The sequence below is a fragment of the Panthera leo genome, chromosome C1 (assembly GCF_018350215.1).
Source record: "Panthera leo isolate Ple1 chromosome C1, P.leo_Ple1_pat1.1, whole genome shotgun sequence".
Classification (NCBI taxonomy): domain Eukaryota; kingdom Metazoa; phylum Chordata; class Mammalia; order Carnivora; family Felidae; genus Panthera; species Panthera leo.
This window is the reverse complement of record NC_056686.1, coordinates 201,467,862-201,480,190: the sequence shown is the minus strand read 5'-3', so window position 1 is coordinate 201,480,190 and position 12,329 is coordinate 201,467,862. Positions and strand designations below refer to the sequence as shown.

Below are 12,329 nucleotides of genomic sequence, written 5' to 3'. Positions count from 1 at the left end.
ACATTTTGCTGAGATGTAGCAGTAGTATTCACCAGCTTTCCAGTCTGTAATACCTGTGTCCTGACCCTCCACCTTCCAACTGTAGCTAGTGCTATATATTTTAGGTTTGTTAGGGTAGTACCACACTTCTAGTAACAAAATTTGTGTATTCAGTGTCTAGTTGTAGGGAACAAAATTCATTTCAGCTAGTTTATATACACAAAGGTATTTGCCTTCAGAGAGTATTAACAGACTTACAGAATCGTTAGGAGAGCTGAAAAGATAGGCTTTAGGTTAAGCTTTCAGAATGATTTTAAGAGCTATGCCCCCGGATCAGGTTACCAAAGATGCCCCTGGCTGTTGCTGAAGCTAATAGCTGCACTGGAAGCTGTCACCTCTGGGACCATGCTGCCATTGCCACGATTAGAAATCTCTACAGAAAAACCGGATGCCTCTAAAATGATGTTTGTCATCACAAGGAGCAGAACACATTACCTCTGCCTTACTTCCACTTTTCAGATCTTACACAATTACATGTAATTTATCTTAATTCCCATCCTGAACACTAACTAGGAAATGTAGTTTTTTTGTTTTTTGGCTTTTACAGGACAGATACACCAAAAGGTGGTTTTAATGGACTGTTGCATGTCAGTTCACCATATTCACTGTACTTGTGGGACATCTCACTTTTTCTACTTAGAATTCTGTGTAGTGAGCCCTAAATTTCTGATCTTTGTTTTGGGCTAATAATACTTTTAAACACATCACAGTCAGATTGTATGGAGTTTGGGTTTCCTAGGAGACTCTAGGTTACTACACTTGTATAAGTGACTTGTTAAGAAGGTGCTTATAGGACAGACCAGAGTGAGGAAATAGGACAGGGAAGGAGAGGAAGCCACCCAGGGGTGTGATCTTAGCGAAAAGTCCCACAGAGAGTAGACTTTATCTTGATCCAGCAGGGTCTCTGGGCCTGTTCCAACTTGAAGCAAGGAAGATGGGCTTTCATGTTCCCATACTGCACAGCCTTTGGTTCTGTGGCTCTGCCCCGATGGGCAAAATATTTTAAGTAGCCCAAAGGCAGTTCTCTGAAAAAGAACTGCAGGTGCTGGCTGTTGAAAACACACAACTGGGATGTGTGAAAAGTATAAAAAGGGATCTGAGGGGCTCTGATGGAGCAGAACTATTAAGTTCATTCCATGGTATCACAGATTCTTCACATTGATGCTACTCAATTTCTGGGTGAAAATCTTACAAAAGAGGGTTAGAGGGACGAGCTGCTATTTGTCCTTATTGCTATAAATAGCCTTGAGGCTATAACTGGTATTGTCATCTTTTTCTTCTGCTATCCATTCTAGACTTGCTGCATTCTCCACTAATACTTCTGCTGGTCTTGGTGATTTGCCTAGTGGTATGACTAAAGTCCTCATCCCTCTGGGGATGAGCCCCTGGTCACTATGTACTTGTGCAGTCCATGGGTGCAAAAATTGCCCATTCGTAGTTAAAACTGAACGTGACAGCATTAAGAAATTCCCTAGTAAATCCCCTTTATTCCAAAGATATTCTTCATGTCCTCATTGTATAGTATCAACCCTGCCTCCTTATAGTAATCAGAGTCGGGGCATTTGGGTGGCTCAGTCGGTCAAGCGTCAAACTCTTGATTTCAGCTCAGGTCGTGATCTCACCGTTGATGAGTTTGAGCCCCACATCGGGCTCTGCACTGATAGTGTGGAGCTAGCTTGAGATTCTCTCTCCCTCTCTCTGCCCCTCCCCCGTTCATTCATGTGTGTACCCGCTCTCGCGCACTCTCCCTCTCAAAAAACAAAACAAAACAAAACAAAACAAAACCAAAGTCAGTTACCCCTGTTAGTATAGCAGTTCTTTTCTTTGCCTGATCCTCTGCCAACATGAGGAGCCCAAGATGAGTAGCAACCATAGCTTTAGATTAAATGGGACTCTTACTGTCCCCACGGTTGAAAAAGTTCCCCTTCTGGGAACCAGGACTTGATTGTTTAATGTCTCTTTAGTGGAGCTCTCTGGTGTGCATTAATAAACAGATCCCCACTGTTTGTACACACTTCTGTATGGCTGTTCGTATACTTCTTCCATAAATCATTCTCCCTGATCTTCCAGGCTTGCTACTTGCTGGCTTCTTACTATCCATCCAAACTATTTGCTGCTGTCCCGGAAATCATGGCCCACTTTTTTTTCCACACACAGTGGATAAAGAAGTGTGCCTCTCAAACTCTGCACCATGGAGGATTTCCTCTCACCACTCTGTTTTGGGGCAGTACCCTAATGGGTCTATAGTGCAGCAACAGTTCATTTTTATCCTGTACCAAGATAGCAGATGATCTGTCTGTGAATCAGGCCAGGTTGGTTATAGAGAGTACTCATAGGCCTATTCCTCTTATCTATTCCTGCTTGCTTAGAACTCATCCTAGATAAATTACTTCCACTTTATGATGGATTGCTGCTGTAACTTTCTGGTCTGATGACTTCAAGGGTCTCTTCCAGGCATTAGTAACATGCCAGGAGTAGTGTGTGATACTTTATAAGTAATGTATACTTTTTTTTGCTGCAGACAGCATGGTCTTGCTCTCAAATCCTAAAGATGCAGGCTGCAATTCTCTTTGGGTGAGCAATTCTACATGGTGTCTTAAGTTGGTAATTGGCTCAATGGCTCAACTGACTCTATTGTTTTTTCTCTTGAGCAGATCAGTACTCATAGCAACAGCCAACCAATTCCATAGTCTTTATGATTACTATTCCATATCACTTGGATCAGTTATCTGTTGCTATATAGCAAACCACTCCAAAACTTAGTGACTTAAAATAGTAACTATTATTGCCTGTGAGTTGATGGTGACTTAAGTGATTCTACTTTATCTGGGCCAGAATTGGCCGATTGTCTCTGGGTACTCTCATTTTCTCATGCATCCATGGTCACTTGCTGAGGCAGCTAGTGGTTAGTTGGTCCAGAATGGCCTCGCTCATGATTGCCATTGGCTTCCTACTGGTTGGGTAAAGAGGGTGATTGGGCCATGTGTCTTTCATCATCTAGCAAGTTAGTCTGGAGTCATTCACATAGCAGTGTCAGGATTCCAAGAGAGTGAGTGTAAATTTGCAAGGTGCCTTTAGCCTTAGGACTTATACACTGTTGTGTCTGTTGCATTCTTTTAGGAAAAGGAAATCGCAAAGCCAGCCCCATTAAGGCATGGGAAAATAGACTGCATTTCTTGATGGGGGATTTGGGTACAAGGAAAGGAATGATTTGGGACACATTTTTAAAAACTATTGAAATACAATTTGCATATTCTAAAATTCACTTATTTTAAATGTGCAATTCAATAATTTTGGGTGATTGTATTGAGTTGTGCAACCATCACCTTAATCTAGTTTTAGAATGTTTCTATAACCCCAGTAAGATCCATTGTGTAATCTACCATATTTCTCAAATGCTAGAGATATTGCATGAGCCATATTCTTTTCTAGTTTATCCCATCCCAATTCACTACAAATGAAAATCTTAATAATTATAATTGATAGGGTCCCAGAGGTATTATCACCAGCAGTGGGATTTCTGTTGCCATTGCCAAACAAGTGGTTCAGTTCCAGAATGTTGGCCTTAGGGGTGTGCTTCCTAGGCCCATTTCTAGAACTAGCTGTTGTTGATCAAGTTCTCCAGAAGCAGACGCTGAAATGGAGATTTGTGCTCAAGTTATTTATTAAGAAAGTACTCCCAGGGGATACCAGGAGGGGAGTAGGGAAAGCAAGTCAGTGAGTGCAGGAAATGAAGCTTGAGTGTGGTCTCATACAAAAATCAAGCAGAGGTTAGGCTTCATCCTAATTCCAGAGAGAAAACCTGTTACATAAAATTCACCTTAAAGTTGTTCTCTCATCCAAGCAAGGGAGCTTGGCTTCTTGACCTTACTTGTGTCTCTCAAAGTGCAAGCAAATTATCTCTAGTAGCTTGAGGTTAACCTGTGAAAAAGAACCCTAGGTACTGGCTGTCAAAAACATAACCTAAATTGGTGTGGAAGAGAAGACACAAAAACCGGGTCAGAGGGAATCTGGGTAGAGCCATCTGTGTTATGTGCTACAGGCTTTATGCATGATGGATCTCCTAAAATTAGTACTTTTAATCAAAGCATGAGCATATCTCCAACTGAACCCACTCCACTGGAAAGGTTTAGGTATTTGGGAATAATAGATGGGGGAAATGCCACTTAAGAAATTTTGACCTGTGTGTGAAATGTAAATTTTCTGAAATGATAAGTATTTAAAATTAAGAAGTATGTTTTTATATCTATATGGATATATATGGATATATATATATATACACACACTGAATTAAATTATTAACTGTAGGAACAACAAGGCTATGACAGATCCCTCCAGAAAGTATTTAACCAGCAGTAGAGAGAAGCAGCTGAGTTTGAAACAGTCGGAAGAGAATAGAACATCAGGTAAGTATTTGGTCTTCATATAAAATGCTAATTTATTATATGACATACCGTATTATACTAGAAATAAAAACCTATACTGGGACGTATCTCTACATTATTCGGTGCATGATTCAGTGCTAGTTATCAGGTGCCAATTTGTATCCAGTACTTGGCGAAAGTATTAGATATAAGGGATTTTTATTCTTTTAAGAAAGACTCTAACCTTTACCTTCTTCCCTATTTCACTGCCTACAGTTAAGCTTTTTCGTTGTCAAAGTACCTGAACCATAGAATGAATTCAAGGAGTTAAAGTGGTTGAAACTGAATTTTATCAGTGTTGCTGCTTGTTACAAGTTCCAGAAGGTCTTGGAATTATTGCCTGAAGCAGTTGTTTAAGCTCAGCTTGTACCCCATTTTACAAAAACTAAAAGTTACGCTGTCCACGAATTGTTGTCAGTGTTTCCCACATTTAATATCTCTCTGATCCTCTCAACTCCTTAGAGAATCAGCTATGTGGTATTGATTTGAATATTATGTCAACTGGAAATTAAATTGAAGCAAGCTAAAATATGGCCAGGTGTTGAGTTTAAGAGAATTCATTTGATCAGGACTTCAGGAATGTTCTTTTTTTTTTTAGTGGTTCAGGGTTATGACATTGGACTCCTACAGAAAGAAGTATCTCCAATATAATTCTTACCTCTGAAATAATAATATATTTTGTAACATCCACTTACTGGTTTTCAGCTTTTATAATCAACCTATAGTTAGGAAACAATGCTTAAAGATGTAATAAACCTTGACAATGTTGAAGTTAAGGTGTGTCTTAGAAAAGTTGATGGGGAAGAGGAGGAGAGAGAAGGAATGAAGTAGTCAAGTGATAAGGTTCATGGAACAAAATGTAGAAGTTTTAAGTGTGTTAAAGTTACAGAGTTAATCAGTAAAAGTAAAGTTAACACAACCAATACTTGGAGAGAAGAGAACAAGAACGAGTGATGTAAAGGAGAAATTGCTAATTTTTCATAACAGGGAGATATTACTTATAATGAATAAAGCAAGAAATAGTAGAAACATTATCTAGCATTATGAAGGAAATGAGGAAAACTAAGTTTTAAAACTGGTCAGAAATTAGAAGCAAAATTTTAGGGCAGGAGAGAATTCTTGGTATTATAACCTTTCTGCAGTGTTTGATCTTTTAACATGCATATATACTACTTCGATGCAAAGAAAGGGGGAGAAACAGTTAAATATAAACAGGCCTAATGCGTAATTTTATTATTAAATGAATTTGGCTGATTTAGGAATTAACATTTCCCTGTTTTTTTCATTTTTTTAGGGCTTTTACCTTTACAGTCATCATCGTTTTATGGCAGCAGAGCTGGATCCAAGGACTACTCTTCTGGTAGCACTAACCTAGACAGGTATGCGTTGGCTCTTTGCTTCGTGAAGAACTTGAAGAGCTCTCATTTTCAGAATACTGAATGATGGTTTAGGCTGTGAGGTCTTAAGTGAATATCCTAATTTAAAATAACAAAATTGCTGAGAATCATGACTCACGATATTTTAGTTAGAAAGTATTCTGGAGGGGCGCCTGTGTGGCTCAGTTGGTTGAGCATCTGACTCTTGATTTTGGCTCGGGTCATGATCTCATGGTTCATGAGCTCCAGCCCCACATCAGACTCTGTGCTGACCGCATGGAGCCTGCTTGGGTTCTCTCTCCCTCTCATGCATGTGTGTGCACTTGCATACTCTCTCTCTGTCTCTCTCTCAAAATAAATAAATAAATTTTTAAAAAATTATTTTAAAAACTGGAAATGTTTTAGTTTTCAGATGCTTTTTTTTTTTTTTTTTTTTATGTTTTCAACAAATGAATAAATGTGCTGAGGCCACAGGTGGTGACTATGTGATCAGATTCTTGACCAGTGTATTTTCCATCATCCCTAGTGATGAACATATCAAGATCTCTCCTTAGGCTTTTTACTTATTTATTTATGAAAGAGAGAGCACACATGCAGGGGAGGGGCAGAGAGAGGGAGAGAGAATCCTAAGCAGGCTCTGCGCTGTCAGCACAGAGGCAGAGCCTGACAGGGGGCTTGAACTCACTAGTAAGCAGTGAGATCATGACCTCAGGCGAAATCAAGAGTCACCCAGGTGCCTCCTCAGACGTTTTTAAATTGCCTTCGTTGCCTGTGTATTAAGCTACTACCAAAAGTTAGGACATTTTTTTTAAAAAACAAGTTGCACGTTAGTATTTTTTATTGGGAAAGACTAGTCAGAAACTTAATTGCTGATCCTATACAGATTGAAAATTTTTTTTTTTTTTGAGATTTACTGAACATAAATATATTAGACAACTGGTAAGTGCTTGTCAAGAAAGCACTATCTTGGAATGTAGCCTGGAGGGGCAGTGGTAAATGTAAAAGGTAAGGGTAGTGGGTAATGGTGGTATATAATAGACATGCTATATGATGACCTATTAAGTGACATTTTGGGTTTTTTTAGTAGAATTTAATTCAAAGTGGTAAAAAATTTTTTTGATTATTTGATAAAATGAGGTGAAGTAAAGAATTTGATCCTGTATCTTTAGGTATATTCAGCCTTGGGTGGTTATTTCAGACACTTTATAACTACAGTGATAACTAAGTTATTTGAATTTAAAAGAGAGACATATTTTTGCTTATTAGAAGAATCCTAAAAGAATCCAAGTTTTTAAAAATCCTAAATTAATTATAGTACAAGTTTCTTCTCAAGATAATAGAATGTGTATATTTACTACACATAGGAATGACTGAAGGAAAAAACATTTTTAAGGCAAAGCTGCAATTCAACGATGAGGTAAAAATTTCCAAATCATTGAGAAAAAAACTAATACTGAGTAAATAGGCTGAAGCCATGGGCACATGGAAAACACAGATTAGAGTCAAGTATTTAGGTCTGGGTCTTCAAAACCAGCATGGGATTGGGAATTGAACATAATTCCAGGCCAGAACTTGGTTTGTTATATGAAGCTACATATCTAGAACTGCTTTCTGTGCTAATAAACCAAGGCAAAACACTTTTGTAGCACTACCTGGGTTTGGAACCAAAAATGTGCTGCTTGCCTGATGCTCTCTGAGCAGAGATCAAATACACAGAAATGGGAATTTTAGTGATTGGTGTCTGTTTTAGTGTTGCTTGCACTGGGGCAAGAATTCTGAATCTCTAACATAAAGTCCCATGCAGATTAAAAGCCCACAGTGAGGCACCTGTTAAACATGTCAAGAATGTGGGATTGTGGAATGCAGCACAGAAAGAAGGTGGTAAATGTAAATCAAATGAAGAGACTTGTGTTGGGCTCCATTGGTCTATCCTCCACATCTCAGTAGCATTTTGGAGAAAAAAAGACTGAGGAAAATAAAGACAAGGAACTTGCCAAAGAAGTATGGATGAAAGTGATGAAAGTCCACATGTTGAAAAGCTTCAACAAATGCCAAACAGCAGACACTGAAAAAAAAAAATCTACATTGTAGATGAAATTTTAAACGCTACTTGAAGGAATTACATCATTTATAAAAGGAAAGGAGATGGACATTAGTAACAATAGAAACAGAAGACACTGGAGTAATAGCATCAAAGAATTCTCTACCCAGCTAAATTATAATTCAAGAATGCAGGTGGGGCAACTGGGTGGCTTGGCTGGTTAAGAGCCCAACTCTTGATTTCGCCTCAGGTCATGATGTCACAGTTTGTGAGATTGAGCTCCGTGTTGGGCTCTGCACTAACAGTGCAGAGCCTGTTTGGGATTCTCTCTACCTCTCTCTCTCTGCCCCTCCCCGACTTGTGCACACTCGCACTCTCTCTCAAAATAAATACAATTTAAAAACATTAAAAAAAAATGCAGACAAGTAATGCTGTTTTTAGATATACAGAGACAATTCAGCAAGAAGCAAATTGAAGGAGTGAAAATAAATACCTGAGCAAAAAATTATAAAACCATATTTAAAAATCTAAATACTTTTAAAATTTATTCATTTGTATGCTAAATGTATATAGAAACTCCAGAAGTTACAGGGTGCAAACAGTGAAAAGTAAATCTCCCTTTCTTTTCTAATTCCTAGTTGTTTATTTTATCTTTCCAGAGGCAAATACTATTGCTAATATCCTTTCAGGGTTATTCTGTACATCTAAATACAGTTCGGTAGTTTTTATAAAATGAGGCGACAATAGGATTGAAAGCAAAAAATTAATAAAATTTTAGACACTAAAGAGAAATAGAGTGGGGAAGAATATAGGGAAATTAAAACATTTTAAGTTCCTTTTGAGAACTTAAGTTATACATAATAAAAAGTTAAAGATGACTTCTGCTTCTGGCCAAGATGGAGTTATAGGGACCAGATTTGCCTTCTGTCATGAAACAACTGAGAACCTGGGCAAAATATATGAAACAGTATGGACATGACATTGGACATGAGGCAGTGAAAGACAGTGATCCATGAAAGTTGGGAAACAAATGAAGTTAGCCTTATGACTGCCCTACCTTGCTTCGTGGAGAAAGTTCTCAGGCTGCCACACAAGGAGGGGGAACCAGTCAGAGCCCTGTGCTCTTCCTCAGTTGAGGAAATGAAGCTAGGAGTCCTGGGAAGTCAAGACATCAGGAATTCACAGAGCAGACGAGCAGAGAAGATAGCTGCACAGAGAAAGAATTGCAGAGATCTGCAGAGGGTTCCCCTTGAGTATTCAGTTGACTGCTGATCAATTTTTCAGGTGAGGAAACTAGCCAAGGCCTAGGAAAGAATCACCCCAAGCATCTAAGGGAATAATACTTGGAGTTCATCTAAAGTTAGAGGTAGTTCCTGTTTCTGATAGCAGCAGTGTGCGTGCTAAGAAAGGCCTTGCCTCATTTGTGAGGAAAACCATCCCTGGACTAATTGCTGCTCTGTTCACACATAACAAACCTTAAAAACAAGACCCAAAAAGATCTTACTGTTTCCAGGTAACCTAATTACATCCCAGAGCAAAATTCAAGAATGTTTATAAAAACCAAAAATATCCAGGGGCACCTGGGTGACATTCTGATTCTTGATTTTGGCTTGGGTCATGATCTCAGGGTCGTGAGATCGAGCCCCATATTGGGCTCTGCACTGGGCACAGAGCCTCCTTAAGAGTCTCTCCCTCTCTCCCTACCAAGCCCCGCTTACCCCACTCACACATGCTCTTTCTCTCTTAAAAAATTCTTAGTGTCTGGCACCAAAGATAACTTACTAGGCATACAAAAAAGCAGGAAAATTCAGCCTTTATGGAGGAGAAAAGTTAATAAATACTGACACAGGTGATAGAATTAGCATATGGAAATTAAAAGTTATTAGTCCGAATCAGTCATGACATTAAATATAAATACAAACTGTTTTAACTGTTGTTAAAAAAGACTGGATAGGGGCGCCTGGGTGGCGCAGTCGGTTAAGCGTCCGACTTCAGCCAGGTCACGATCTCGCGGTCCGTGAGTTCGAGCCCCGCGTCAGGCTCTGGGCTGATGGCTCGGAGCCTGGAGCCTGTTTCCGATTCTGTGTCTCCCTCTCTCTCTGCCCCTCCCCCGTTCATGCTCTGTCTCTCTCTGTCCCAAAAATAAATAAAAAACGTTGAAAAAAAATTAAAAAAAAAAAAACAAAAAACTGGATATTAAAGGAAGAAAAATAATCTATATACTATTTAAAAGAAACAACTACAACATAAAGATGAAAAAAGGTTGAGAGCCAAAGGATGGAAACAAATACACCTTGCATTATTCAAACTACAGTGTTTAGGAATGCATCGTAAGAGATACAACTGATGGAAAGGTAATGATAGATTTTAGGGTAGGGGCACCTTGCTGGCTCAGTCAGTAGAGCATGTGACCCTTGATCTTGGAGTCTGTGAGTTAAAGTCCCACATTGGGTGTAGAGATTACTTAAAATCCTTAAAAAAAAAAAAGAAAAAAAAAAGTCTAGGCAGATTAAAGACCTAAATAGGAAGAAAATAAGAGTTAAGACTTTTCGGAGAAAATAATAGGAAAATATTTCTGTGACCTTAAATTATAGACTTATAAAATTAATAGCACAGTGGCCAGGCAGCCCAGCTTCACGAAGGCTCTCGGTGTGCCATGGCCCACTGCCATGATGCGCAGAGGAAGGTCAGCTTCACACTGGGGGCAGCAAAGGAGGAGAAACCTGCTTCTGCAAAAGTGGAAACGAAGCCAAAGAGGGAGGAAAGGATAAGTCTTCAGACAAAAGTGCAGCAAAGGGAAAACAGGCTGAAGTGGCTAACCAAGAAACAAAAGACTTACCTGCAGAAAATGGAGAAAATAAAAATGAGAGTCCAGCCTCTGATGAAGCAGGAGAGAAAGAAGCCAAGTCTGTATTAGTATCATTACCATGTCTTATCAGTGGTCCCTGTCTCCCTTCTTGTACAATCCAGAGGAATATTTTTATCAACTGTTTTGTAAATGTAAGTTTTTTAGTACCTCTAGAAATATTTTTAAGAAGGAGGGAATCCCATCTCAACCCATTTTTAAAGTATAAATGCTTTTTTGTAAGAGGTAAAATAATTTGCTGGTTGTTTATTTTTTGGTATAACCAGAAAATAATAGGATATTAAATTTGAGAGGCTTTGATTGTCTTGGGTGTCAGTTTAACATTCCATAGGTGGGGTAGTTTTTATATACTATGATACCAAGCATACTAAATAGCAGTTTGGAGTCAGATATGCCTTTAATAGATCTTGAACATTTTTTTTAATGTTTATTTTGAGAGAGAGAATGAGAGTGTGCAAATAGAGGAGGGGCAGAGAGAGAGAGAGAGCGGGAGAGAGGGAATCCTAAGCAGGCTCCAGTGCTCTCAGTGCAGAGCCTGATGTGGGACTCAATCTCACAAACCGTGAGATCATGACCTGAGCCAAAATCAAGAGTTGGTCCCTTAACCAACTGAGCCACCCAGGCACCCCTGTCTTGACCATTTTATTTATTTATTTAAATTTTTTTTTAACATTTATTTTTGAGAGAGAGAGAGGGAGACAGAGTGCGAGCAGGGGAGGGGCAGGGAGACAGAGGGAAACACAGAATCTGAAGCAGGCTCCAGGCTCTGAGCTGTCAGCACAGAGCCCGACGCGGGGCTCAAACGCAGGAACCGCAAGATCATGACCTGAACTGAAGTTGGACACTTAATCAACTGAGCCATCCAGGCACTGCTTGAACATTTTAAAATTACTTTTATTCCCATGTTGTCTTTGGTAGAATTATTTCCTAAAGAAAACCACTCCTTGATCTTGGCTCTCCCTGTCAGAATTGTGTACTCTGTAACTTCTTGGTCATAGTAGTCTAGTTTTCTTAGTAACTTTGTTAATGAGCTTTTATAGGATTCAAAATTTAAGTATGTAGTGTATATGATATTGTGAGTTAATAGGACTTAATGTAACAGCATATCAACATTTTGAAGATATTGGTGCTTGATATACTGTTAAGGGAAATTTGCCTCCAGATTTTAAGCTGGAAGGTCACTGGAATAACTTTTAGAAAAGAATCACAGCTACATGATTTTTTAGATTTTTGGTATATACATTAAGAATTGTATACAAATTGAAGTGTCTGTACTGATCCTCAGAACAACCAATAAAAACTCAGTTATGAAAGAAAAAAATATGAAACTACAAAAGATTGATAAATTTGATTATGTCAAAGCTTGACACTTAGAATATATAATAAAGAATTAGAGGGGCGCCTGGGTGGCTCAGTCGGTTAAGCGGCTGACTTCGGCTCAGGTAATGATTTCGCGGTCCGTGAGTTCGAGCCCCGCATCGGGCTCTGTGCTGACAGCTCAGAGGCTGGAGCCTGTTTCAGATTCTGTGTCTCCGTCTCTCTGACCCTCCCCTGTTCATGCTGTCTCTCTCTGTCTCAAAAAT

General features: G+C 39.0%; 1 protein-coding gene across 6 annotated transcripts in view; it reads left to right on the top strand.

The window, feature by feature from the left end:
* The window catches only part of USP37 (ubiquitin specific peptidase 37), a 99,790-nt gene that overhangs the window by 27,192 nt on the left and 60,269 nt on the right, over positions 1-12,329 (top strand). For all 6 annotated transcript variants that reach the window (XM_042950151.1, XM_042950149.1, XM_042950153.1 and 3 more), the window contains 2 exons: positions 4,348-4,445; positions 5,758-5,842. In XM_042950151.1, coding sequence (XP_042806085.1) covers positions 4,348-4,445; positions 5,758-5,842 — 183 coding nt within the window. The remainder of the gene's footprint in view (positions 1-4,347; positions 4,446-5,757; positions 5,843-12,329) is intronic.